General features: G+C 41.3%; 1 protein-coding gene across 9 annotated transcripts in view; it reads left to right on the top strand.

Moving 5' to 3' along the window:
• Nucleotides 1–4,842: 4,842 nt before the first annotated feature.
• PHACTR1 (phosphatase and actin regulator 1) overlaps nt 4,843–25,221 on the top strand; it is a 536,379-nt gene continuing 516,000 nt past the window's right edge. For 3 of the 9 annotated variants that reach the window (XM_067006760.1, XM_067006757.1, XM_067006752.1), the window contains exons 1-2: nt 6,968–7,485; nt 7,719–7,872. In XM_067006760.1, coding sequence (XP_066862861.1) covers nt 7,770–7,872 — 103 coding nt within the window. In that variant the 5' untranslated portion in view covers nt 6,968–7,485; nt 7,719–7,769. Of the gene's footprint in view, nt 5,957–6,545; nt 6,593–6,967; nt 7,486–7,718; nt 7,873–25,221 lie in introns of those variants that run through there. The other 6 variants (XM_067006751.1, XM_067006756.1, XM_067006755.1 and 3 more) reach the window with 6 other exon arrangements.

The following is a 25,221-nucleotide window of genomic DNA, read 5'->3' as shown; positions in this document are numbered from 1 at the left end:
CCGTGCTCCGCAACGAAGAATAGCCCCCGCTCGCCGCAACTAGAGAAAGCCCGCGCGCAGCAACAAAGACCCAACGCAGCCATAAATAAATAAATTAAATTAAAGTCAAAATGTATTAAAAGATAGTTATAAATAAACACATAGTGACTGAATGCTTGGATTAGACAATGTCTGTGACACAGCCCTGGAAGAACAGAAACGTTTGTTGAGTCTCTCAGTACTCAGTGGATAAAGTTCCTACTCTGTGCCCAGCATCTACACTTAACTAGGCTGAGGAAAGAGAAGATAAGCTTATGAAAAAAAGTGGACAAAATTCTGCTCTAGTTTGTAATTCCCTGTTGCAAACTTCTCTCAGGAAAGCAGAGTAGTAAAAAGAACAACAAAGGCCCTTTTCGTGGAGCTATCTTGACATGGGTCCTCAATGCTCCCTGCTTCACATGACTGTCCAGAAAAAGAACACACATTCAAGAGCTCACGAAGGACCACGAGCTCTCTGTGAGGGACAATAATTATAATAACTTACACTCTTAGAGTCCTTACTATGAGCCAGGAACCATTCTAGATGTGTTACCCCTAATAATTCCTTTAATCTCATGTATACGTGATTAACTGTAATACAAGTTAGAAATATAGACCAAATACCCAGGGACTTCAGAGGACCGGGAGCTTATTTGCTGTCAGAATGATGGAGGTAATATTTCGACTGATATGTGGGACAGATGCAGCTGCGATGGGGTGTCTCACCCCCTGCAACTCCTTGCATTTGTAAGGTGTTAAAAATATTTCAAAATAATACCTAACCTCAATACTTCCTGAGTGTCAAGTGCTGTGTTGTCTACATAGATGATGTTTTTTGCTTCTTATTTTTATTCCTGTGCTACAGAGCTGGAAATTGAGGTCTAAAGAGGTTAGCTTGCTCAGCTAAGAACAGCAGAACCAGAAGTCCCAAGCTCATACTTTTAGCTATTTTACTGCATTGTCTCCTGGCTAACATTTCTTTGGTGTTTATTATACAGCAGTGAGGCTGTGAGGCTGAATATTACATATTTCCCCATGTACTAATATTGCTTGTGAGAAATTAAAACTCAGTGAATACCAATAAGGTTCTCTTTGTTTCAGAAGCAAGTGCCCACCTACCATCACCCCCATTTTACGAGCATCAGGGAGGGGGTGAGTTTTCTGTTATCTTCAATCCACTAGGAGCAGAGAATGCTGATTTGGAAACTTGGTACCTAGGATATGATGCTGCTCCGTGCCTTCAGGTGATACACCCTAAAGACATTTAACTTTGAAATTAAACCAGAGACTGTATCATGAATAATAATAATATTTGTTATGCAAAGATATGCCTCAAATACCCTTGCACAGTATGCATAAGGAAAACATGTAGTATTACTATTTAAGCACATAAACCCTTGCTATAGAATTTGTTAGTGTATTCAAAACCTAAAAGGAATGAAACAGTTCCCAAAGTTCCTTTGACTTACACTGTTTTGTTTTTTGACCTTGGCATTTGGGAACACAAAAAAGGTAGGTCAAAGTCACTACTATGCCCAAATTCATTTAAATCATTTTCTTCTATGAATCTCTACCTCTATCCTTGTCTCCATCTCTATCTCTTTCTAATCTCTACATCTGCCTCAACATTTATCCATCTAATTTATCTATCATCAGCCCTCACTGTGCGTACTAATGTAGGATTGTAAAAATGACCTCATAACGACCTAAAATTGACTTTTACTCTTTTGGTACAATTCACTCTCTGTGGGCTCCCACTGGTATAGACAAACATCTTTTCCTAATGTGTTCTGGAAGTTCAGGGGTCATATCTTCTGTGTAAGGTCTGTAAGACTTATGGCACATAGAAATCATTATTCTTTCTTTCTTCAACATGTTTTTGGATATTTTTCGGGTTGCCATCTGGATTTTTAGGAGGACTAGGAAAATACACTTGAACTTGTGATTAATTTTTTCAGCTCCCTCCAGGAAAGTTGAAACAAATTACACACACATCAAGAATTGAGGGCAATGTGATTTTCTCACCAGAGGGAATGAAGTCAAATTTCATTCTTACATACCCTCAAAGTGGTGCTTAAAAAAAAAAAAAAAAAAAAAAGCTACTACCATCAACACATTTCTCCATCATTAGTTGGCCATTTTCATGTCTTCATATTTAGGGTTTTGAGAGTTATAGTAAGTAGAGAGTTGCTTGAGAATTCCTCATTTCCCTACTCAACATTTCTTCATTTCCCTATATCCAGATCAGTAGATAAACACTGAGATAGAGATATAATTTATGAGTATTCTCTCTGACAAGCCAAGAAATTTCCACATTATAAGCAAGATGGGCTTATTAGAATCCAGTTGGCAGAGGGAAAGATGACATTTTGAACTCTTGTTCTTCACTCTGTCAATTGACCCTTCTACAAAGTATTAAAAGAGGGGAAAGGATATTTTTAGAAGTGGGCAGCAAGCGGAACCAAAGGCTTCGCTCCTCTTGGCTCTGGCCTTTGCCATTTTGGCCAATGCAGCTTCTCTCCTAGTGTGGATCTCTCGAATGCAGTTTCAAGAACAGAAGCCTGCATGATTTTGTTGTGAAGAATTTTCCTGCTAGCTGAGGACGGGCCAAAGGGAAAACTCCTTTGACATAATGTTCTTGAAATAGGACTTAGGAGTCTGCTTCTGGTCCTTTAAGGGTATTTCAAGCCCTGGTCCAAACTAAGATGTTTACAGATTTAACGTCCTTATTTGCCAGCTGAATACCTGGTACCTCGTACATAAGTAAGCCCTCAAAACATGACTACATGCTTACGTGGAATAAAATTAGGTTCCTCCTCCCTGTGAGACTATTTTTTTTTCTCAGTCCATCTTTCCAACCCTCCCGGTTTTCTTTAGTTTTCTGACTATCATCAACATCTTTTCACAAGAAAAGATTGGAAATTAATTTATACTAAAGTAAAAGTAACTGATGATGGCTTAACGTGTTTCCTTTCCCAGGGAGATTTCAATAAAAGTAAAGCCCCAGGTAAAGTGTCTGCAGTACCCTTACCATCTAATGACAAGCTTTATTGAGGAGAGAAGGAAAGATTCTTTTTGAGTGTTGGATCAAGAGATAAGAGAGTGACTTGCCGAGCAGAGAGAACCGGCTGCTATTGAAGCATATCATTCTCAGGTCAACTATTTGCAAAAATAAATGAATATATTATTTTCTATACATGTTTAGTGAGCTAGCACTTAACCAAAGATCTTCAGTCTAGGTACATCCCCCCCCCCCACCGCCCCGCGCCAAGGGATCCAAAATATCCTCACACTTTGAGAGCTCCTAATATTTTTAAAGTTAGTTGAGTCTTTTGTGAAAAAAAAGGAACATCCCCAAGATTTCATGCAGGTAGAAGGCAGAACTTCATGTAGTCCAACACAAATAAAAACACGGTCTTCTAGAGATCTCTGGAATATAGTAAAGCAATTAAACAAAAAAATGTTAATTGTAAATTGTCAATAACACAAAATTCTTTATCTCTTAGCAAACAGAGTAAACCCAGACTGACTCTGATGGAAGTTGTATGGATGATATTAAAAGAGCAAATTGTCTAACTGCAAATCATGTGAACCTCTCTCTCAGATCATTTGGGTCTTTTGCCATCCAATTGTATAGATAAGTACACCTCAAAGATAAATTAATACAAGTTATCTTTACTGATCTCCAGATTCCATTTTGAAATATGCTTTCATTTTTTAATTAATCAAACACTTCCTCCTTTTGTATATAGAATACTCACACACATATTCTCTTACCACCAAACTGAACAGAAAAGTGTAAACATCTCTGCCAAGTCATGTCTTTTAAATGATACTAGATTACTGATTTCAGCCTTACAGTGCTAAACTTTCATATTGTAATGCCATCAATGTAAAAGACATAACTCTGGCTTTTTAAAAATGATTTTTTATCTCTAGCTCACTGAGATATGTTAACACTGTCTGAGTTAACTTTTAGAGCTGATGTCTCAAGGATGTTTTGGGCTGAATCGTTCAGTGCTGCATAAGACTTATCCTGAATACTTGCTGTAACCTTGCCTTCTTCTCTGTCTGGTTCTATTATATCTCAGAACAATGGGCCATTATAAATGCTGCTTTTGAGTAGATTAAAGTTATAAAACAGAGCTGAGCTGATCAGATCTTGACATTGGGTTTTGAACATTACAATACTTCCCCACCTTTAAAAATAATGCCTCACAAAGATATTGCTATATGTGATCTACAGCTATGCTCCCCAGAGAACAAAATCATCTTTTGTAATCTATTTCAGAACCTGGTCATATCATGTTAAAGAACTCAGCCGTTAAGTACTTAGTAAAATAAGGTCCCTTTTTGCAAGTGAATAATCATCCCCTTCCCAGATACATTTCTTTACGTTGAAATTTTCCTCTCCAAGTTTTCTTTAAAGCCTTGCCCTTTCACACCGTATGTTCATTTTGTAAGACTTCAAATTCCCTTTCTTGGTCAACTCTCCAGAAATGACTGACTTCCAAACCCATCCCCCAACCCCTGGGAATCAACTCTATTTTTCACATTTCCAATTTAGCGTCTCCTTTTCAATCACACATTCATTTGGTCTCGCCAGCAGTGGGCTGTGCACACTCTGTCTCTCTCTCTGTCACCTCTGAGTCATTACAATTTCAGTTAGAATCACAATAGAGAGTTCAGAACCTGTCGCCCACACCTTACTGTAAGCTAAAGGAACCAGAAGACAGCTTTCTCCTTTTGTAAATGTCAAGTGTTCAGCATGTCTCCACTGGGGGCTGAACAGAAATGTAGCCTTAGAGAAGTCAGTCCTTGGGTCTGGACAAAGCTCTGAGTATTCTGAGTCCAAAGTTGGCTCTTCCTACAAGGGCGTATGATTGGTAGTTTCAGCTTCCTCTTGCCATCAGGCTTAACTCTGCAGCACCCGCTTGGTGTCTGATTTGCTCTGACTGGGTGGGAGACCCCATAAGATAAACAGAAGGAGATGTTCAGGTTTGTCTCAAGAGCAGTCCACAAAGCTGTGTATATGGGAGAAGGGAGTCTGGTGGTCTTCCTTCCAAGGCTTCTTAAACGCAGCTTCTCTTTTCTTAACACTACAACATGCCACACACCACACCACACTTATTACTAATTCTGCTTGGTCAACAAAGGGTGCGAGAGGGTCATGGAAAACCCGCTACAGATCTTGTATTTGGCTATCATTATGCCTTTCATGAGTGGATCTCAAAGTATTATGCCTAAAAGTCCTTACTGAGGTTTGGTAGGGAGGCTAATCTACCAGAATAAGCTCAGGTATCAAACCAAAGTTTCTTTTTGCTGTGAGGTTTCTTTTGTTACACTCAGACAGAGAGAAACTCATTTAGACAAATTGGCAGGATCGGGGCTGGAGATTTGACCAAGCAATCAGAGGCTGGAAAGAGGAAGAAAGGCCAGAGAAGAGGGAGGGGGTGAAATCCAATGTTCACTCTGTATTTCACTCCAGAAAACAGCTCGCAATTATAATTACCCACCTTGTTTTGCAGCTCAGAATAAAAGTGGCATTGCACCAAACCCTGCCCAAGCAGCCATTGTGATTAGAAAGTACTCCACACCTTGGAGAACCGAGGAGACACGAGCGTAATTTTAAATGCAAATTAACTTGAGGGGGTAGCAGAGAGAACACATAAAAGACAGTAAAACAGAACCTTTCAATTTTCTTAAATTAGCAGTCTCATGTGTTCTAAAGAACAGCTCTCCTCAGATCTCTTCTTAGGGGTTGTATTTCATCACAATATAAAATGGGCAAATCCATCACTTGCCTCTGCTTGGTGCTCTGGAACTGAGATTGAAGGAAAAATTAGAAGCTGTTCATTTGGGCTTGTGGGCTCAGCGGCGTTAGGCAGCTTCGTTTGATGCTCTACGGTGTCCTATTGAAAGGGGCCAACAAGTGCTGGTGAGTATCTGCTAACTGCAAGACTTTTTCATATATATCTTTTGGGGTTATCTTTCCTTTACCAGGGGGGAAATCTCCCAAAAGATGTATGTTATAATGCAGCTTTCAAAACCTCGGAAATTCCAGACAGCTTTCTAAGCTTCTTCCAGTGACTGATTTACGCAAGGGGAGAGAGTTATTTTCAGCCCAGATGCTGGTGACTGATCCGTGTATTAATTATAACAGGGGAATGTGTAACTGATGCTAAAACAGCCTTTCCCCACCACCCTTAGCCTGCGTTAGGGTAGGAACGGGTGCCCCGACTACTTTTCTACCCTATTAACTGCATAATCGTGTAATTGTGTTATAATTGCAAACAAAACTGGGACTTGGAGCTATAAAAATAATTAAACCAAAACCATGTTTTAAAATGACTGTGACAGTACTCTGCCTAAGACATGGGCGGCGGCAGCCGCGGGATGGAGGTAGGGGTAGGGGTCGGGGGCGGGCTGGGGCATCGGACCCGCGTGATGGTGACATGTAGATTTTGACGGTGATGGTTTTCTGCCAAAGTTTTACCCGAGAACCTGGTCATTTCCTTCCTTCGCAGTGGAGGATACAAAGAGGCTGAGGCTGGCGTCACCTTCCGTTGCTAAGGTAACGTGCTCTGGCCATTTTATCTGATAAAGGAAGTCCAGCGGACGGTATACATTATTCATCGCCGATCTAATCAAACAATCAGAATTGCTTACTTTCACCGGGAATGTTTAGTGAGATCAAAGTCACTGTGGCTGAAATTGCGCTTCCTCCTAACTGCCGGCAGTTAATCCTTGATTTTATTTATTTATTTATTTTTTCTTTTTTGCAGTAAGTATGATTTGCCGTTGGGGTAGCTTTGGATATTTTTTAAAGTTTCCGCCTACCAGACTTGGCTTCTTAAATTAAAATATGCACTGTTAGAAAGAAAAACCAATCGGATTATCCTTCTGAGTTTGATTTTAATGACTTTGTCTTGTTAATTCTTTCCAAAAACCTCCTGCAGAAATAGAGATACTTCGTTTGTGCAAGTATGGGGGAACGGCTAGAAAGAACCTAACAGGCTGAATGTTTTTTAATGAAGCATATTAGCTTCCTGATAAGCTAGTGCATGATAATATCACGGGGATCATTGCAATTCTGAAATAATTGTCGTTGCTCTACAAACCAGAATTCTTTCTCAAAAGCAGCCTGTGTCAGAGGCACGCAGGTGACGATCCTTAGCACTTTATAAAACGTGCTAGAGGAATTCGCTAAAAGGAAGGAATGCACGGCGTTTTTACAGCAAACGTGTCAGCGTGTGGCATAAACGCAAGGCATCTATAGGTGGAGGCTCTGATTCCCAGGAGAGGCTCGCTGCTCGAGGGGAATTGGAACTCCCTGAATCAATTGAGGATCAATACTCAGAATGGCTGATACTTAATGATGTCATTTATCAGACAGACCTTTTGAAAACAGAGAGCATATGAATTTAAAAGTCTATTTTCCAGTTAATACACAGCAAGGAAAGACTGGTATGTTCTCTCTCTTTAGCCTGGATCATCTGTATTTTCTGCGTAGCATATATTACTTTTAATAAATGTTGGCGAGAGGCTGCATTTTCTCCTACAGTAGGAAGGCTCTGTTGAGGGATGGACTTAAAACGGGAAATGTCAGTCAAATAACGGGACATTATAATGGGGTATCTCTTCTTCCAAAATCATATTTGACAGTCTAAAATACTGTGGACTTTTTTCCTCTTCCATAGGCAATACAAGTGACTATTTTGTCTTAAAACTCTGTTTCTGGAACATCGAAGATGGATTATCCCAAAATGGATTATTTTCTGGATGTGGAGTCTGCTCATAGACTCTTGGATGTTGAGTCGGCTCAAAGATTCTTCTACAGCCAAGGAGCTCAAGGTAATTACATGGGAGAAAGAGAGGAAGCTCCTCTCATTTGCATGTTGGTTTTATATTAACAGTGCAGTGTGGACTGTAGCAGTGTAAAGCTCTACTGCAGAAGTTCAGCAACTGGGACTTCCCAATTGGTAACCTCTACCGAACTGTTTCTGGAACTGAGGCAGGCATGTAGTAGAATGCATAACTCTAAACTTCTTGATGTAGTTAAAGAGCAACCTACCCAGCTTTCACACAAACGACCCTTGGAAAGCTACGTTAGGAAATTATTACCCCAACTCCTTGCAACCAAAGTCTAAGTTTGAAAGGCTTCGAGGATGCTTTTAGCCACAGGAAAAGGTTGAGTGCGCAGCTACTGCACTGGAGAAGTAGGTCTAGGGCATCCCGACCTATCGATTGAAATCCAGCTGGATGAGGGGCGGCTGAGATAAGCTTTGAGCTTCTACAGCTGTCTTATCTAGTTGAGATGAAATCAGTTACTGCCTCAAGGAATTAACAGTGTGCTTGGAGAGCATTAAGGAACACGCCTGTTGTGAAGTGTGGCTGATAGGTACATTTTTATTACAGATTTCAAGATGGTCAGTTAGGCTCCAGTTTGCTTGTTCTCCTGTTCCAGGGTGCACTTAGAATGTTCTGTCAGCATATTAGAGTACAGGAAGAAGCTGGGGGTATTCCATGGGCTCTCCTGACAGGCAGGAGAGATTTTTTAAAGCCTATTTTCTCTTCTCCATAGAGTATTTAGGGAATTCAGTCAAAGCCACCTGATGATGGGAAAATCCCAAATGGTACAAGTAATGCACTGAGAAGAAAGGCAACTTGCATTTTCTTAGAGAAGTAGTTGAATTCTTCAAAGCCACAAGGCAGAACGGAAAAGGAAATGCTGTTTTGATAATGCTGGCATCTTTCTCTGTTACGTGGTGGTACTGGGTACTTCCCACAGGGGTACTTCCCACAGGCCACTTATAATATTCTGCCTCGGCTTTCCCAGTTGTCTTGTCTGAAGTGGTTTTTCCCTGGCTCTCGAGCCAATTTCTCATGGCAGCCTCAAGGGCTTGCAAGCGCCCTCCTTCTCCGCCTCCATTTTCCTGGGCAGGATCCAGTCTTCTTAAAGTCAAGAGGGGCTGGTAATCGTCTGGTTGATTGGCTGGGGTCAGTCCGCTCATCAGCAGAGCTTACATTAGCAAAAGTGATACAGTAGCTGATTCTCCTCGTCCCTGGGGGTGTGTGGAGTCAGCATCGCTCCTTTCGGCCACTTAAAGAGACATGGGAATGTTACTGAAGTAGAAGAAGGGTGAGAGACTGGCCAGAACGTCCAGCCCCTTCTGGGTCTGCAAGTAGGAAGGTGCCGGGCGCAGATGGAGAACAGAGGCCAGAAGGAAAAGGGAGCTGAGGCAGGGCTCAATCCCATCCCTGGCTCTGAGTTTAAACATTGCTGCGTCTGTCCACTTCCATTTGAACAGGAGGATAATATCTGGTGCTGGGGTCAGACACCTGAGCCGCGTCTCTGTCGGCAGAGCAGAGAAGGGGAGTGGAAGCGAATCGTAGATAATAAAGACGTCCATTTTTGCCTTGCAGTAGACACGGTTTAAGCCTTTAAGAGGACTGTGGGATCCAGGCATTTATGGAAGGCAAACAGTCAGGGTGTGGGAGACTCAGAGGATGCAGGGCCGTCTGGTGGTTGTTGCCAGATGGACTTTGGGGTGGAGTGGACAGAATTGTCGCCATCAGTGACTACGGTTGAGACACCAGACCTGGAATGGCTGGAAAATGCATATGGGAGGTGGTAGCCTAAGTTACTGACCATGGCTTCCTGATGATAGCATGTTCATTTTAGAGTAATCAGAATGATGTTGCCATCAAGGAATCTTGGATCTGTAGTAAGAGTGAGGGTTCCCTAAACAACACCCAAGTCAATTTTTCAAAACCCCCAGGCCTCCTGAATCAGAAATCCAGGTGTAAGTCGTAGAGGTTTGCCTTTTAAGCAAGAGCTCCAATGACAATTCCCCAGCTCTCACACTATTCTGGGGACCAGCGTTCAAGAACCAGCCCATCCTGTCCGATTTCTCTCCTTCCACCCCAGAACGGGATGTCCCCAGCATCAGAGGCAGGATAGCACAGTGGTTACAACCAGATCCTTACTGCCTAGGTTCAAACCCTGGGTCTGCCACAGTCAACCTGGGAAAATTAACCTTTGAATTTTTAATTTCCTCCTCTGGAAAACGGAAACAATAATAGTGCCCAATTCATAAGTTGTTAAGAGCAGCAACGAGGTAAGATCTGAAAGTGTTTTAAACTGCCACATGGGAAACGCCATACGTAAGCAAATCAATGAAATAAACATCTTTGCAAAAGGCCGTCTCTCCTCTGTTTGAGATTTCACTGCCTTGCAAACAAGAATGTTACCTGATAGGAGTGAACCTCCTATTTTTAGCAAAAAAAAAAAAAAGAAAAATTAATTTTCAAAAAATGTGAATGAAACAGTGATTGCTTTATTGTCACGTCAAAAGCTAACTCGGGGCAAAACTGAAATACAGGGAGTGCCGAGACAAACTTCTACTATCTCCCTAGTCCTTCACATCACTTGAAAACTGAAAGCCCCTCTCCCACCAACACCTTCCCCAGAGCCCCACCACCTAGGACCAATCACCCCCAGGGTCTCCTTGCTGGAGTTTTGCTGCCACTATGATGTGGCATCGTTCCAGCTCCTTCACAGCAGCTCCCTTCCACTCAGCACCGACGCCATAGTGTTTCCTGGATAACAAGTCCCTCCGCCTGATACAGGGCTCCCGGTGAAGGGACAGAGGACTGAGCACCACGGCTTACACCCCTCCCTTTCTGAGCCAAATGTGCATGTGGGTGACCAAAGCCCATATCGCATCACTGGCAAGATCCCAAGAACCAGTGGAAGGAGGGCGGCGTGGTGGCTGGCTCTTGAGAAGGGCATGTGAGGCAATTAGGGCCTTGTGCTGCTGTTAAATCATAGCACATGGCAGCTTTCTACTTGGCCAGCCCAGCCCAGGTTCAGGGGGATATTAGCGAGGTCAAGGAGCCCCCATTGGATGCCCTCTTCTATGAAAAAGGCCCCAATGGAAATATAGTATTGAGTTAAGTGCCTGGAATGTGGATGTCCTAGGACTCCCTTGGCTAAACTGATGTGTGATTATTGCATTCTTGAGATGTCCATTCTCGAGGGAATGCAGATATGGCTATAGACTGATCAAGCCCAGGTGTAAGTGCTTTTAAAGGGGAAAGGAAGAAGACAAGGCTTTCGTTTTCCACATTACTATCCTTGCGTCAGTTGATTTACAAATTCATATACTTTTGGGGAACCAGCCCCTTCTATATTAATTAATGCAAAATGGTCATCCGAAGCAACAGTACCAGAATTACAATGTTTCTGACCCCATCACGGTTGTTTTTCAATTATTCTTGGAAAGTGGCAAAAAGCCTGTCACTAGGTAGAGGATGTTTTGAGCTAGTAAAAGCAAGAGGAATCCAGGAGGATAAGAGAAAGAAAAAGGCAAATGATCTAATATCTATCCTGGGACAGATTCTGCTGAAATTCCCAGAGATTTTCAAAAGTCAGTCCTCTGCTCTGCTGAATAAAGCAGCTTGTTATTTTCTCCCATCTCCATTTTCTCCCTGGAGGCAAGGAAGGTGAGCCCGCGTCTCTGGAGATTCTGCTTTAGAAAGCATGAGGTGTTGCAAAGAGCAGAAAAGAAGTCCAGGGTCATTCTGTTGGTCTCCTGTCAGTGAAGGATGCTCTCCCCGTTCATCTGGGAGTGCTTTGTCAACAACAAATCCTGCTCACACAGAGAGTCCTGTGAAAAATCCCCATTAACTCAAAAGGAGAATTTTGGAGGTTGAAGGTACATGTGATACAAAGATCAACCGTGTTCTTGACATCACATACCTTGAGTTCACCCAGCTTTCGTGTTTCTGACAATGATATTCCACACGCTCAACTTCAGACGCTGTAATTATTTTTACAGAACAGTTCAACTGGGAGAGAAATCATATTATAAAATCACAAAATTGGCATCAGAGGATTTTCAGGTTGAAATGGACACTAGAGTTCCAGGCCTTTACTTGCCCCTCCCTAAACCAAGTAAAACAGAATTTGTGAGGGCCGGACCCGGGTCCCAGTGCTACATTTGCCACAAGCCGCTGGGTTATCCTGATGGACCCTGAAGGTTGAGAATTATTATGGAGCACTGATTACTCAGTTTGATTCTGGACTAGCAGAGTCAGCTTCATCAGCTTCATCTGGGAGCCTGTTAAAAATGCAGCACTCAGACACCCCTGACCTGGAGAATTCGAATCTACATTTAACACGATTGCCAGGTACTTTATGGCAAAGCTTGAGAAGCAATGATTGGATCTAGTGCACATTAGAAACACCTGGTGAGCCTTTATGACCTCCAGGCTGGAGTCCCAGGGCAAAAGCAATTAAGTCAGAATCACTGGTGGTAAGTCCCATACTTGGGAATCTTTTAAATTGTGCCCGGTGATTCAAATGTGCAACAAGGGCTATGAACTACTGACCTCCCATTTTATGCTAAAGGACATTTTAGCACATCACACAGCTCTTCTTGCCTCAGTATCTTTACCTAGGTCTTTCCCTTTAAATAAGCCCAAACCATTGGAAAGGTGCAAATGGACTTTTTTTTTTTAAAAAAAGGACTGAACTATGTATCAGGTGCTACCTTCTGTGTATTCACTGTATCTGTTAGTCCTCAAAGGAACGTGGGGAAACAGGAATTATAATGCTCATTTCACAGATTAGAAAAGACTCTACATTTAGATAATAGCATAGCCAGGGTTTGAATTCAAGTATATCTGACTCCAACAGCCCCCCACGTAGTAAGGGTAACATTTGTGACCAAATCACACTTCCGGACATGGTGAAGCTCCGAGTAGTTCAGCCACATGCCCAAATCACACAGCTTCTAGTGAGAAGGTGGAGACTAGAATTAGATCTCTTCTTACCAACGAATGCCCATTCTACTGCTTTAGATTTCTTTTCTCCAAGACCGTCAATATCTTTGGGTGTTTTAAATTATATGCAAGGGGATCCCACTACTGGGCATATACCCTGAGAAAACCATAATTCAAAAAGAGTCATGTACCACAATGTTCATTGCAACTCTGTTTACAATAGTCAGGACATGGAAGCAACCTAAGTGCCCATTGACAGATGAATGGATAAAGAAGATGTGGCACATATATACAATGGAATATTACTCAGCCATAAAAAGAAACGAAATTGAGTTATTTGTAGGGAGGTGGATGGACCTAGAGTCTGTCATACAGAGTGAAGTAAGTCAGAAATAGAAAAACAAATACCGTATGCTAACACATACGTATGGAATCTAAAAAAAAAAAAAAATGGTTCTGAAGAGCCTAGGAGCAAGACAGGAACAAAGACACAGACGTAGAGAATGGACTTGAGACACTGGGAGGGGGAAGGGTAAGCTGGGACGAAGTGAGAGAGTGGTATGGACATATATACACTACCAAACGTAAAATAGATAGCTAGTGGGAAGCTGCCGCATAGCACAGGGAGATCAGCTGGGTGCTTTGTGACCACCTAGAGGGGTGGGATAGGCAGGGTGGGAGGGAGGGAGACGCAAGAGGGAAGAGATCTGGGAACATATGTATACGTATAACTGATTTACTTTGTTGTAAAGCAGAAACTAACACACCATTGTAAAGCAATTATACTCCAATACAGATGTTAAAAAATAAATAAAATAAATTATATGCAAAGGGGAAACCACATTCAAAGGCAGCCATTTGACTAAAGTTACTAGACAATCAAATTTATGACTCCTGCTCACAATTTCCCCTCTTTTGTCATTTTAAATAACTCTGGGCATTGGAACCAGGTGCTGTAGTCATTGTTACTTCGTCATAATGCATCTTTTCTGTCGTCTACATTGTCTTGCTCAACAAAGGGAAATGCCAGTTTTGACCACTGATGAATGCCACAGTGAGCAGCTAAGAGTGTCTCCAGGTTGTATTTGGAAATAGAAATTCATCTAAAATCCCCTCTCAACCATTTCCTCTCCGCCCCTCCCCTCCCCTCAACCACCTTCCAGCTCTACCTTTCCTCCACCCTGGGAAATCTGTCAGAATAGCAGGTTTTTCAACCTTTAGCTTTGAGTTAAATGTACTCTAAACGTAAACTCTAAACCTCTGGGACTTCTTCACATGGCCCCCGGAGACAAAGACATTTGGTTGCACTCAGTTATTTGCAAATCGTTGACAACAGTCATCTGCACAGAATGTGTTCGTGCTTTTTTTTTGCTTCTTTTGTTTGCTTGTTTGTTTGTGGGATCTTAGTTCCCCAACCAGGGATTGAACCCACACCCTCGGCAGTGAAAGCACGGAGGAGTCCTAACCACCGGACTGCCAGGGAATTCCCCAGTTCATGCTATCTTCTTTCCTGTGTTTAAGACCCAGCCCCAATGTCACCTCCTCTGTGAAATCTTGCCTGACTTTTCCAGGACTCTCTCCCATGATATCCTGTCCAGCCTACATTCTAGCCACTAGCATGCTGTATTATTTTGCTTTCACCACTTACTAGATGCAAGAGCTCATATAAATGGCTTCACTTCTCTAAGCCTCAGGGTCCTAATCAAAATGCATATAACACTGGCTCCAAATTCATAGGGGATTTTGAGAATGAAAGAAAGTATGCCTATGGAGTGTTTAGTACATTGTTATTATTGATTAGCTACTGATGCCATTGCTTTTTTATTAGGTGCCTGTTACCTACCTAGATCATGGTGATCTCCTTAAATACCATTTTCTGGGTGCCTAGTACCATCCTTGATATACAGTAAAAGTATTGAGATTTATTAAAGGTCTCTGTTGAACTGAAGGAATGAAAATGCTTAAATCTGCATTATGAAGAGAAACTTGGGATTCAGGGAGAGGACTTCTGACAATTCATGATTGAGAAAATAGAACTTCCTAAGGCCTTTAAAGAATTAAAATCTTTAGTTGGAAATAGAGACTGCTTAAGGCTGAAGGGAGGGACAGATAAAAATAATTTTCAAATACACGGAGATGCAGGAAATGGAAGAAAGTCATCAACTCTGATATATCTTCTATAAAACAGAAAAAAAAAAAAGCAGAAGAAAAAAAACACAGCAGGAGGGAGTTGGTGTACTATTGAAGAGAATTAACCTTTTAAAATAGATTTCCAAGGGTTCCTGAATAGTACCCTTCTTAGAAGACTTTTTAATGTACAACAGTCTGTGAGGCTGAGTTTTTAACTCTGCCTAAAAGTAGAATTCTGGAAGAGGCGAACTCCTCAGCGCTACTCTGATTAACTTAATTGAGATCAATTCAAAAGTTGCTCTGAACATCTTCCAGAAACTAGCTCTGAGCCATACCTTAGTTAAGATTCCTTTCCCCTTCCTTCTTTAGACCTTTACTGCCTAGTTTATTCCTTATACTTTGGGGTTGATTAATCCTCAAACCAGCTACCATTCCCACTCCTGCTTCCGACCAGACTCAATGAAAGGTGACCGTAGATACCCACCTAAGCCCCGTACAGGAGCCACGCACCTTGAGAACCGCCCATAGAAAGCCTGGCCGTGGTGTTTCTAGGAGTCTTGCTGAGTGGGAGCCAAGGAGTCTTCCTTCTTCTGGCCTGTCCCCCAAAACTTTACTGTCATGGTCTTACATGTGACTCATATCCAGACCTTAGATATCAGGACCTCATGTCTAATTTGCTTCTTAAGGATTGAGGCGAAAACAGTGATCGTAAAGCAACTGTATCCTCATTTGGGGCACAGTTGCCAGTTGGATTGTAATCTTTTCCATTCACCTACCTGCCCTTCAGAGTCCTGCTAGGCACACCCCAGCAAGACTGGCCACATCCCCTCACTGTGATGTCCTAACCGAGTAGTTTACATGTCGTCATACTATTTTTCAGCCCCTTGTCTCTGAGATGTGCTTCAAATGACGCTTTTCTTATATAGTTTCCAGCCTTGTTTTTATGGTGCTCAGGTCATAACCTGCAACAAATACTTGCTTTGGGGTTTTTTTGGTTGCTTTTTCTCTCTATAACTCTAGCCAGGAAGCAGCCCATTGTGTGCTTCAGTCATGGATGACAAGCTAACTACCAAGCCTTTCCTCCTAACTTCCCACACACTCCATTTTCGACCTCTAATTGCTCACATTCAGGCTCGCGAAACCTGTGTTTAATGCAGGGAACATTGTGAAGGAGATGGTGAAGGCAGATCAAGAGAAGAGATACCGTGGAGCTAGCCAGGCTGCCGATTCTATCCATATACAGATGACCATGAAATCCAACCTTCCATTTCTGGAGTGTGCCCTTGAACAGGACATTTGTCTGTACGCAAAGGAGCATTCTTGGTGTTGACAGTTTACCCACACACGGCCTTCCAATGCTCTGTGCTTTTGCTCCCAGCAAGCATCTGCTTTGTCACATATTGCGATTCAGGGCTCATAAGAAGAGCATGAGGACAAGAGACAAACAAGAGAGAGGAGATGAGAGGATGACAGGCAGAGGAAGAAAGTCAGATGAAAACACAATAAAATAATTCCGCTCAATTAATAACTCCTGCTTTCACATACAGCATATAGAGAGTGGATTAAAGATGCAGCCCACCCATAGCATCAGCTATGACCCAATTAGCAGAAACAATTCACAGGTGCTTGGAAAAAATTCTCACTCCTCATTGCTCAAACAAATCTGTTTTCCTACAAACTTTCAGTACCACCCTCTGTGACTGAGCTGGCGGAGGCAAGGATGGGGCACCTAGCACATCAAAATCAGCTCACTGCTGATACCGTTCTTAATATGTTTAAGAATATTTTAATAAGCAATTAGATTCACACAATTATACAAAACCACTGAATGAATACTGGTATTAAATTGGACTTCTGAAATGTTGGGACCGAACAGAGAGATTATCTTAGAGATCTCTGTACCTTTTATTTCAATCATAAGAGCAAAACAAGAGTAACATTAATGTCTTTGGGGAAAAAATGGAAAGGAAAATCAAGCCTACACATCTATTTTAATTTTTTATTTTACTTTCAGTCAATTTCAGGCACATTCATATTTTTTACGGTTACAATTACGGCATATACAAAATTGGAGGTGTGAGTGAAATCTTTCCCAGGGCTGGCTGAAGAATGTCATAATATTTTAGGGCTTGGGTTTTGGAATAATACGGATCTGAGTTCAAACTGTGATTTCCACTTCTTAGCTTATAACATTAGGCAAGTTATTCAATCTCTTTTTGCCTCACTTTTCCCTTTTGAATGCAAATGGTAATAAGCATTCTTAGCCCAAAGGGTTATTTTGAGGATTTAAATGAAGCAAAGTGTCTCACAAACTATGGTCCAATATATGATTTTCAGGTAATAATTGAACTCTTTTTTATAATAATGTATTTATTTTATTATGTTTTAGAAAAATGTAAAGTGAGAAATATTTAATTGAAATATAAAAATATATAACTAGACTTCATACTTACGGACTACTGCTTAGAACAAGAAGGAAAAAAGAAGGATGACTAAAGTCCATTTAAGGAAAAACATTAAGTAATTAATAGTGTAGATGACACTTAGAGGTAGCAAAATCCACAAAAGTGATACAGGAATGACTAACATTTGGAAACACTAACACTGAACAAATAAATACGAAAGTAAGCAAAATGTCAAGTACCTAATATGCATTTAGTAAACATTAGCTCTTATGTTAATTTGTTTGTTTGGTTGTTTTTTTTTTTTTGGCTGCCTCGGGTCTTTGTTGCTGCGCACGGGCTTTCTCTAGTTGCAGCCAGCGAGTGCTATGGTGCGCGGGCTTCCCATTGCGGTGGCTTCTCTTGTTGCAGAGCACGGGTTCTAGGTGCACGGGCTCAGTAGTTGTGGCACACAGGCTCAGTAGTTGTGGCTTGCGGGCTCTAGAGCACAGGCTCAGTAGTTATGGCGCACGGGCCTAGTTGCTCCATGGCATGTGAGATCTTCCTGGACCAGGGCTCGAACCCGTGTCCCCTGCATTGACAGGTGGATTCTTAACCACTGCACCACCAGGGAAGTCCCTTAATTGGCTTTTAATCTTGTCAAGCCTCAGAGGAAAGTGGCAGGGCCTCTAGCTCCCCAAAAGAAACCTCTATCCTGTCCCATCTCTGGTCTTCTCTACCACCATTTCTTCCTAATTCAAATTTCCAAGCCCTTGGAAAGGTGAGCCAGTCTTAAAACACAAGAACAAGAAAAAGCAAAAAAACTTTGATTTTTAAATTAAATTGCTAACAAATCCCAAAGCAATCCTCTTTATGGTTTTACTACTGGGAATTTTCTCCCTGCAAACTCTCTTAAAACAAGGGCTAAACTGTACTGATTTCATCTGAATTTACAGCCAACTCTAGTTTATCAGAATGTGGCTTCCAAGAAGTGATTTAAATCAGCTTTAGGGAGGTTGAAATGTGTAAAGAGGGTCAACTGTATGGTGATGGATGGAAACTAAACTTTTGGTGGTGAGCACATTGGAGTGTATACAGAAGTCAAAATATGATGCTATGCCCATGAAACTTATATAATGTTATGGATCAATGCTGCCTCCGTTTTTAAAAGTGAGTCACCATTTACCCAGGAATGAGGAAATAGGTTTGGGAGAAGCCACTTTAAATCATATTTCTCTTTATTTATTTATTTATTTATTATTTTTGTGTGTGTGTGGTACGCAGGCCTCTCACTGTTGTGGCCTCTCCCATTGCGGAGCGCAGGCTCCAGACGCGCAGGCTCAGCGGCCATGGCTCACGGGCCCAGCCGCTCTGCGGCATGTGGGATCTTCCCGGACCGGGGCATGAACCCGTGTCCCCTGCATCGGCAGGCGGATTCTCAACCACTGCGCCACCAGGGAAGCCCTATTTCTCTTTATTTTTAAAATTTTGTTCCCTTAAGAAAAACGTGATAGTGTGAAGAAAGTGACATCAGAAACTCCTGGACGCTAATTCTGTTCCAACAATTAAACAGCCATGTGGCTGGCTATTCAAGCGGTGAACCTCTACAAGCCTTTGTTTCCCCATTCGCAAAATGGTAACAATGATTGCAATAATTAGTAGGAGGATAAAATGGCATAAATTTAGATTGGTGGATTCTCAATTTAGATAGCAGATTCTCAATAAATATTTAAGGAGTAAGTAAATTGCCACACTAAAGAATTGAAAGAGCACTCGTTGAAAAATTGTTCTGTGTCTTCAAGAAGCTCAAAGACGATGGGGGCTTCCCTGGTGGCTCAGTGGTTAAGAATCCGCCTGCCAATGCAGGGAACACCAAGTTCGATCCCTGGTCCGGGAAGATCCCACATGCTGCGGAGCAACTAAGCCCATGCACCACAGCTACTGAGCCTGTGCTCTAGAGCTCGTGAGCCACAACTACTGAGTCGACATTCCACAACTACTGAAGCCCACGTGCCTAGAGCCTGTGCTCCGCAACAAGAGAAGCCACCGCAATGAGAAGCCCGCACACCGCAACGAAGAGTAGCGCCCGCTCGCTGCAACCAGAGGAAGCCCACGCGCAGCAACGAAGACCCAACGCAGCCAAAAATTTTAAAAAAATAAAAGAATAAACTAAAAAGAAAAAGAAGCTCAGGGACGATATAATACAATACCAAATACCCTTATAGAAGCAAAAAACAGATCTAAAAGGGGAAAAGGAAGAATCAGAGAGTTACTCGTGGAAGAGTTGTTACCTAAACTTCATCCTGGAGTTTGCACAATCGTGGGGCTTTCCTTGCAGAAAAAGCCAGCACGTATACGTTCAGGGAAAGAGACCTTGAACAGCAGACTAAGAAATTTGGCATCTGTTCTGTAGGAAACACAGAGCATTTGAATGATTTCTAGAGCTCAGAGAGCTACGAGACCAGGTGATTCCAAACCTGGTTACATATCGGAAACAAATTCTACAGCCCTTCCCCGGGTATACTGATCAGAATCTTGGAGAGTCAGGTGTGGTAATATGGGTTTTTCCTAGTTTTTTGGTCATGCCGTGTGGCGTGGAAGATCTTAGTTCCCCGACCAGGGATCGAACCCGTGACCCCTGCAGTGGAAGCGTGGAGTCCTAACCACTGGACCGCCAGGGAAGTCCATGGGTTTTTCCTCTTTTTAAAGGGTTGTTTTATTTTTGTAGCTCTCAGATGCTTTAATGCAAATAGTGTGAGGTGTAGAATTTGAGACCCATTGACTAGTCTACTCTTCACTTTCATAAATGAGGAAAATGGAGCCCAGAAAGGTAAATGAATGAAATGCAGTAAAAATTCGATTATATTCATTCAAAATTCACTGTTTTTTTTTTTTTTTAACACTGTCTATAGGCTGGGGATTCAAACTCAAAACAGATACCCCCCCCGGCCTCATGGAGTTAACTGTCTAATATAGAGACAGATAAAGCAATGATTTCAGTTCCAAAAGATAAATGCTAGAAGAATCTGCACACCGGGAGTTTTGTAAGCACAGATGAGGGCATCCAAATGAGAGAGAAGTGTGTGTCTGTGTGTGTGTGTCTGTGTCTGTGTGTCTATGTTGGGGAGAAAGTTAGATGTGATTCCAAGTTAGTGTCCAAGAGGAGATGACAGTTAATCTACCTTTGAGTTAGATTTAGGTAGAAGGAAGAAAAAAAACGAACGTTTCAGGCAGTGTGAAATGGCATGTGATAAGGCATGGACATCTTGAGTATAATATCTCAGGGGAGCTGTACATGTTACAGAATGAGAGGTATATTGTAGATCTCTAGACTGGCAAGAAAAAAAGACTAGAATAATAGGCAGAAGCAAAGACATATAAGACTTTGCATGCTTAATTAAGGAATTCCAAACCTGACACTGAATCCACTAGGGAATCTAAAGCAGAGGAGGTCTGTTGTCAGATCTGTTTTTTATCGAGACCATAAATATGGAGGACAGTTTGGAGGGAGGAAGATTAGAGGAAAAGAGAACCATTAGGAAGCTACTGCAGTAATCCCAGCAAGAAGTATAGACAGTTGGAAAAGGAAATTGACAGAGTGAATCCAGCAGGAAAGAGGGGTCTTTGAAATATTAGGAAGGTTCTTTCCAGATTACCTGACGCTAAGATGAATACACTGAGTGTGAGGAAGGGGTACATGCCCTGATCCCCAGATGTTTTACATGGACTCATTGGATGGATAATGAAGCTGTTCACTGAGAAAGAAGATAAAGGAGAGAGTAAAGATGGAGGGGGAGGGAGTTCCCTGGCAGTCCATGGTTAATAAGACTCCGTTCTTTCACTGCAGAGGGCATGGGTTCCATTCCCGGTCGGGAACTAAGATCCCACATGCCGCATGGTGCAGCCAAAAAAAAAAAAAAAAAAGAAGAAGATGGAGGAGGAATATAAATTGAATATAGAATATATTGAATTCAGACCCTATAAAATATCCAAACATAGATTACCAGCAGGGAGTAAGTTCTACAGATATAAATCTTGGAAAACTATTCAAAATATTCTATGTGCCTAGGTAATTCCTAAGATAATTTCACTAACATGTTTTACAACTGCCTCTGCATATGTGGTTCCTCTGGGCCTTTACTTTTCCTTTCCTATTTATTTGAAGAGCGATTATTTAACAGAAACATTTATTTTCTAAATTAAAAGTTGTTCCTGTAAATATAATATTTTCTCCCCAGAACTAGTAACTTAAAATTAATAGTCCAGTTGAAATATTTACATGAACCAAATGTCTGAAGTTACCAATATTATTCAAATTCTGGCCTGTGTTTTCATAAGAAAATTCCAAGTTAACGCTTATAAGAGCATCTAAAGAAAACAAGTTTAAAAAAACGAAATCTCAGCGCAGCTCAATCACTTTAGAGAACTATAGGCTGTCACAGCTTGTTGCAAAGGAAGAAAAAAAGAGATCCAGCTATAGCTGGTTAAAGATAGACCTTACTTTTCTTTGGAACCTACGCAGTAAGATCTGTTCCATTTAGCTGATTATGCACTATTTGGTGACTAAATTTGATAGGTGACAGGTGGAGAAAAAGTTACTTGGCTTAGTCCCAGTTTAATCCTTGTCTCTGGAAAGCAAGACCACACTTCACGCATCATACTGGAAGGCTGATTTTTCACATTAGCCCCATATCCTACGCTTGCTCAATAAGCTGGACACGCACACAGAAGTTGCAAAAGGAAACGACAGTGAGAAGAAGACCCATGTTTTCAGTGCCAGGGGCTTGGTATTTATTGTCTCATTTAGTCCTAGAATGGGAAATTTGCGACATACTCGCTATTATCCCCATTTTACAGATGAAGTAATCCATGTTTCCAATCATCAAGTAACGTCCCAAATTCACACAGCTTTTAGGAATGGAGGCAGAATCATAATCCTGAACCTTGTGACTCTTCCTACCACATCTTGCCGTCCTGTAGGATACTGGTGTCCATGGCAAGACTAAGAAAGACTTCCATGAACAGAGATGCAAGGATGCGAAGAAGTCTATGTATTTCCACACATTCAAATGGTAGAATGTCTCAATGTTGTAAGATATAAATGGGACAACTGAGTCATTCCATGTAACTAGACCCTTAGATTCAGTTTCTTAAAGTGAATTTTTACCTTATTTACTTGGGAAACTGTCCGTAGGGGAAGGTGAGACCTGTCTCCTCTAGGTTGAATTGCAGGAATGGGTGATGGAGAGGGAGGCAAGTTGCCTACGTCCCCATGGGAGCTTCTTGTTATACTCAGAACTCATCTTTCCCTCTCACTACCAAGGTAGCACATAATAATTACAGAAAATTTGGAAAATATAGACGAACAGCAAAACACACACACACACAAACTCAACTAGCCCCATCATCTAAAAATAGATACTCTTTACAACCTTGTGAACATTCTTACATCCTTTCTACACACATGGGCACACACTCATGCACATACATATTTTTTCAACCTGAATCAAGCTCTTCAGATTTATTACTTTTAGTTTACTCTGTCTTAATTTAAAATAAATGAATAATTTATATCTTGGGGTAGTTGATTCTAACTGACATAGAAAATAATTGGGACACGGCTTGGGAGAAAAGAGGAAAAGGTCAACCAACCCACGCGTTGTTTTTGCCTAAAGGGTGACTTTGCCAGCTGGGTTGATGTTTCTGGGTCTGTTCTGCTATTATTTGCTAGACAGAGTCTCTGACTAATACCCTGTGATTTGATTGCTATCATTGGAGCATCTGTAGACACAACAGAATGTAAATTAAATAACTGCTGAATCCGTACTGGGAAGGCCTTCTTCTTAGACACATACATTTAGGAATTTTTGTATTTTCCCTTCTCCACCACCAAAAATATGCTTTTATTCTTATTATAGCCAAATATAGCACTTCATTGCGTTCCAATATCAAGTGCCATTTAACAGTGTAGTTCCTATAGTAACAGAACATTAGAACCAGCAGTAACTTAATTCAACCGGCCCATTTTACAGGTGAAAAACCGAGGCTCTGGGAAGGAAAGAAAAGCAATAAAGCGTTTATGAAATATCTACCATATACTAGAAGCTATTCATGCTTATTTCATTCAAAATCACAAACCCTGAGTTAGATATGACTGCCCCCAATTTATAGAAAACTAAAACTCAGCAGAATCACAGAACTCTGAAGAGGCAGAGCCAGGATTCAAACATGAATGCCGACTCAGCTTTCCCCTGCAACATCCTGCCTTTCTGGAAAGAGGTGATTTATCTAAAAGAGACAGCAAGAATGATGGCAGACCTGGAGATAGAACATGGTCTCCTACTGTCTAGTCTGATGCCCATATCTCTACATCCTGTTACTGTATGTGGGGTTCAGATGGGATTCAAGCCCATAGTCTCTGCCCCTAAGATCACTTTGCAAGTGACCAAGCCCAGCAGTTTGCCATACAAAGATATGTCCAAGTATTTGTCACCCTTTTGTTCACTGAACAAGAATTAGAAATAGTAGAATCTTTAGATTTCAAATTATGTCATTAATTTCAGCAACTATATTGAAAACTGACCATGCAGAAAATACAAATAACTGAACATAAAATAAATAAGGTTTAACATTACCTGTACTATTAAGCAAGACTGGAGAAGTGACTCGTGTATCTTAACCAGGCATGTTCAACAATAGAAAGCTGTTTAGGTTTATGTCCAACTCAATTCAACACACCAAGCGTGAAACACATTTTCTTTTTTTGCATCTAGCATGTTTTAGCAGCCAGCCCCCAGTCACTCTGCACGGTATCTACTTTAAGAAGCTGAGAGCAAAGGAAGCAACGAACATTTGTTGCCCGCCTACCATTTGTCAGGCTCTGTGTTCGGTGTTTTACATTTATTATGTAATGTTTTATCCTCCCAAGGCCCAGTGAGAGAGTTTATTTTATTTCTAGATTACATATAAGGAAACTAAAGCTTGGAGAGCTCACTAACTTTTTTCCAACATCTAATAAGCATTAAGCTTGGGAATTATGCCAAGGTTTAATTTCACAGTGACAGCTTTACTTGGAGCTGGCTAGGAATAATAGTTTTAAAATAATAAATGTTTATTGGGAATTTCCTTTGCTAAAGACTTTACATAGATTACATGTTTGAATCCTCATAGCAACCCTGAGAAGTAGGTACCATGTAAGGCCCATCTTATAGATGTATAAGAGGTAAGTGACTTGCACAAAATCATTCAACTATTAAGTATGGAATTAGAGTACAAACTCAGGAAGGCCAACCTCAAAGCCTGTGTAGTTAACTTTTATTTCATATCGTCTGGAAGGAAAATAATATCCACATTATTTATATATTCATACAAAGGGAAAATTACAAAGTGCCACAGGGAGAGATAAAGTGGAAAATACCACATTCTCACATTGGTGCTGAATTGGGGATAGGAATAAAAACATTTCAGCCACAAAAGATAGGCACAGTTTAGACACGCAGTGATTGGAGAGGAGAAAGAATAGAAAGGTTTTCCAGTGGAAACATTTGTACTGTCATTCGATAATGTTTTCTTAATTTTTGTTTGGATCTTCTGTCTTAGAACTTTGCAAATAATCCATCAAACTGGTTAAGATTTGGGTTTTGTGGTAGACATAGATGACACCTAAGCATTCATATTGATGACCTCAGTCCATTGAGAACCCATGTGTATTACTTACCTAGTGCTGCATATCAAATTACCCCACAACTTAGTGGCTTAAAGCAGCAAACATTTATTATCTCCCAGTTTCTATAGGTCAGAACTTCAAGAATGTCTTAGGTAAGCAGTTCTGGCTCAGAGTCTGGGTGGTTCGCAATCAGGGTGTTGGCCAGGGCTGCAGTCACACAGAGGCTTAGCTGGGCCT

This window comes from Kogia breviceps, chromosome 10 (genome assembly GCF_026419965.1).
Source record: "Kogia breviceps isolate mKogBre1 chromosome 10, mKogBre1 haplotype 1, whole genome shotgun sequence".
Taxonomy (NCBI): domain Eukaryota; kingdom Metazoa; phylum Chordata; class Mammalia; order Artiodactyla; family Physeteridae; genus Kogia; species Kogia breviceps.
The sequence above is the reverse complement of the archived record's forward strand: the minus strand, read 5'-3'. Positions and strand labels throughout refer to the sequence as shown.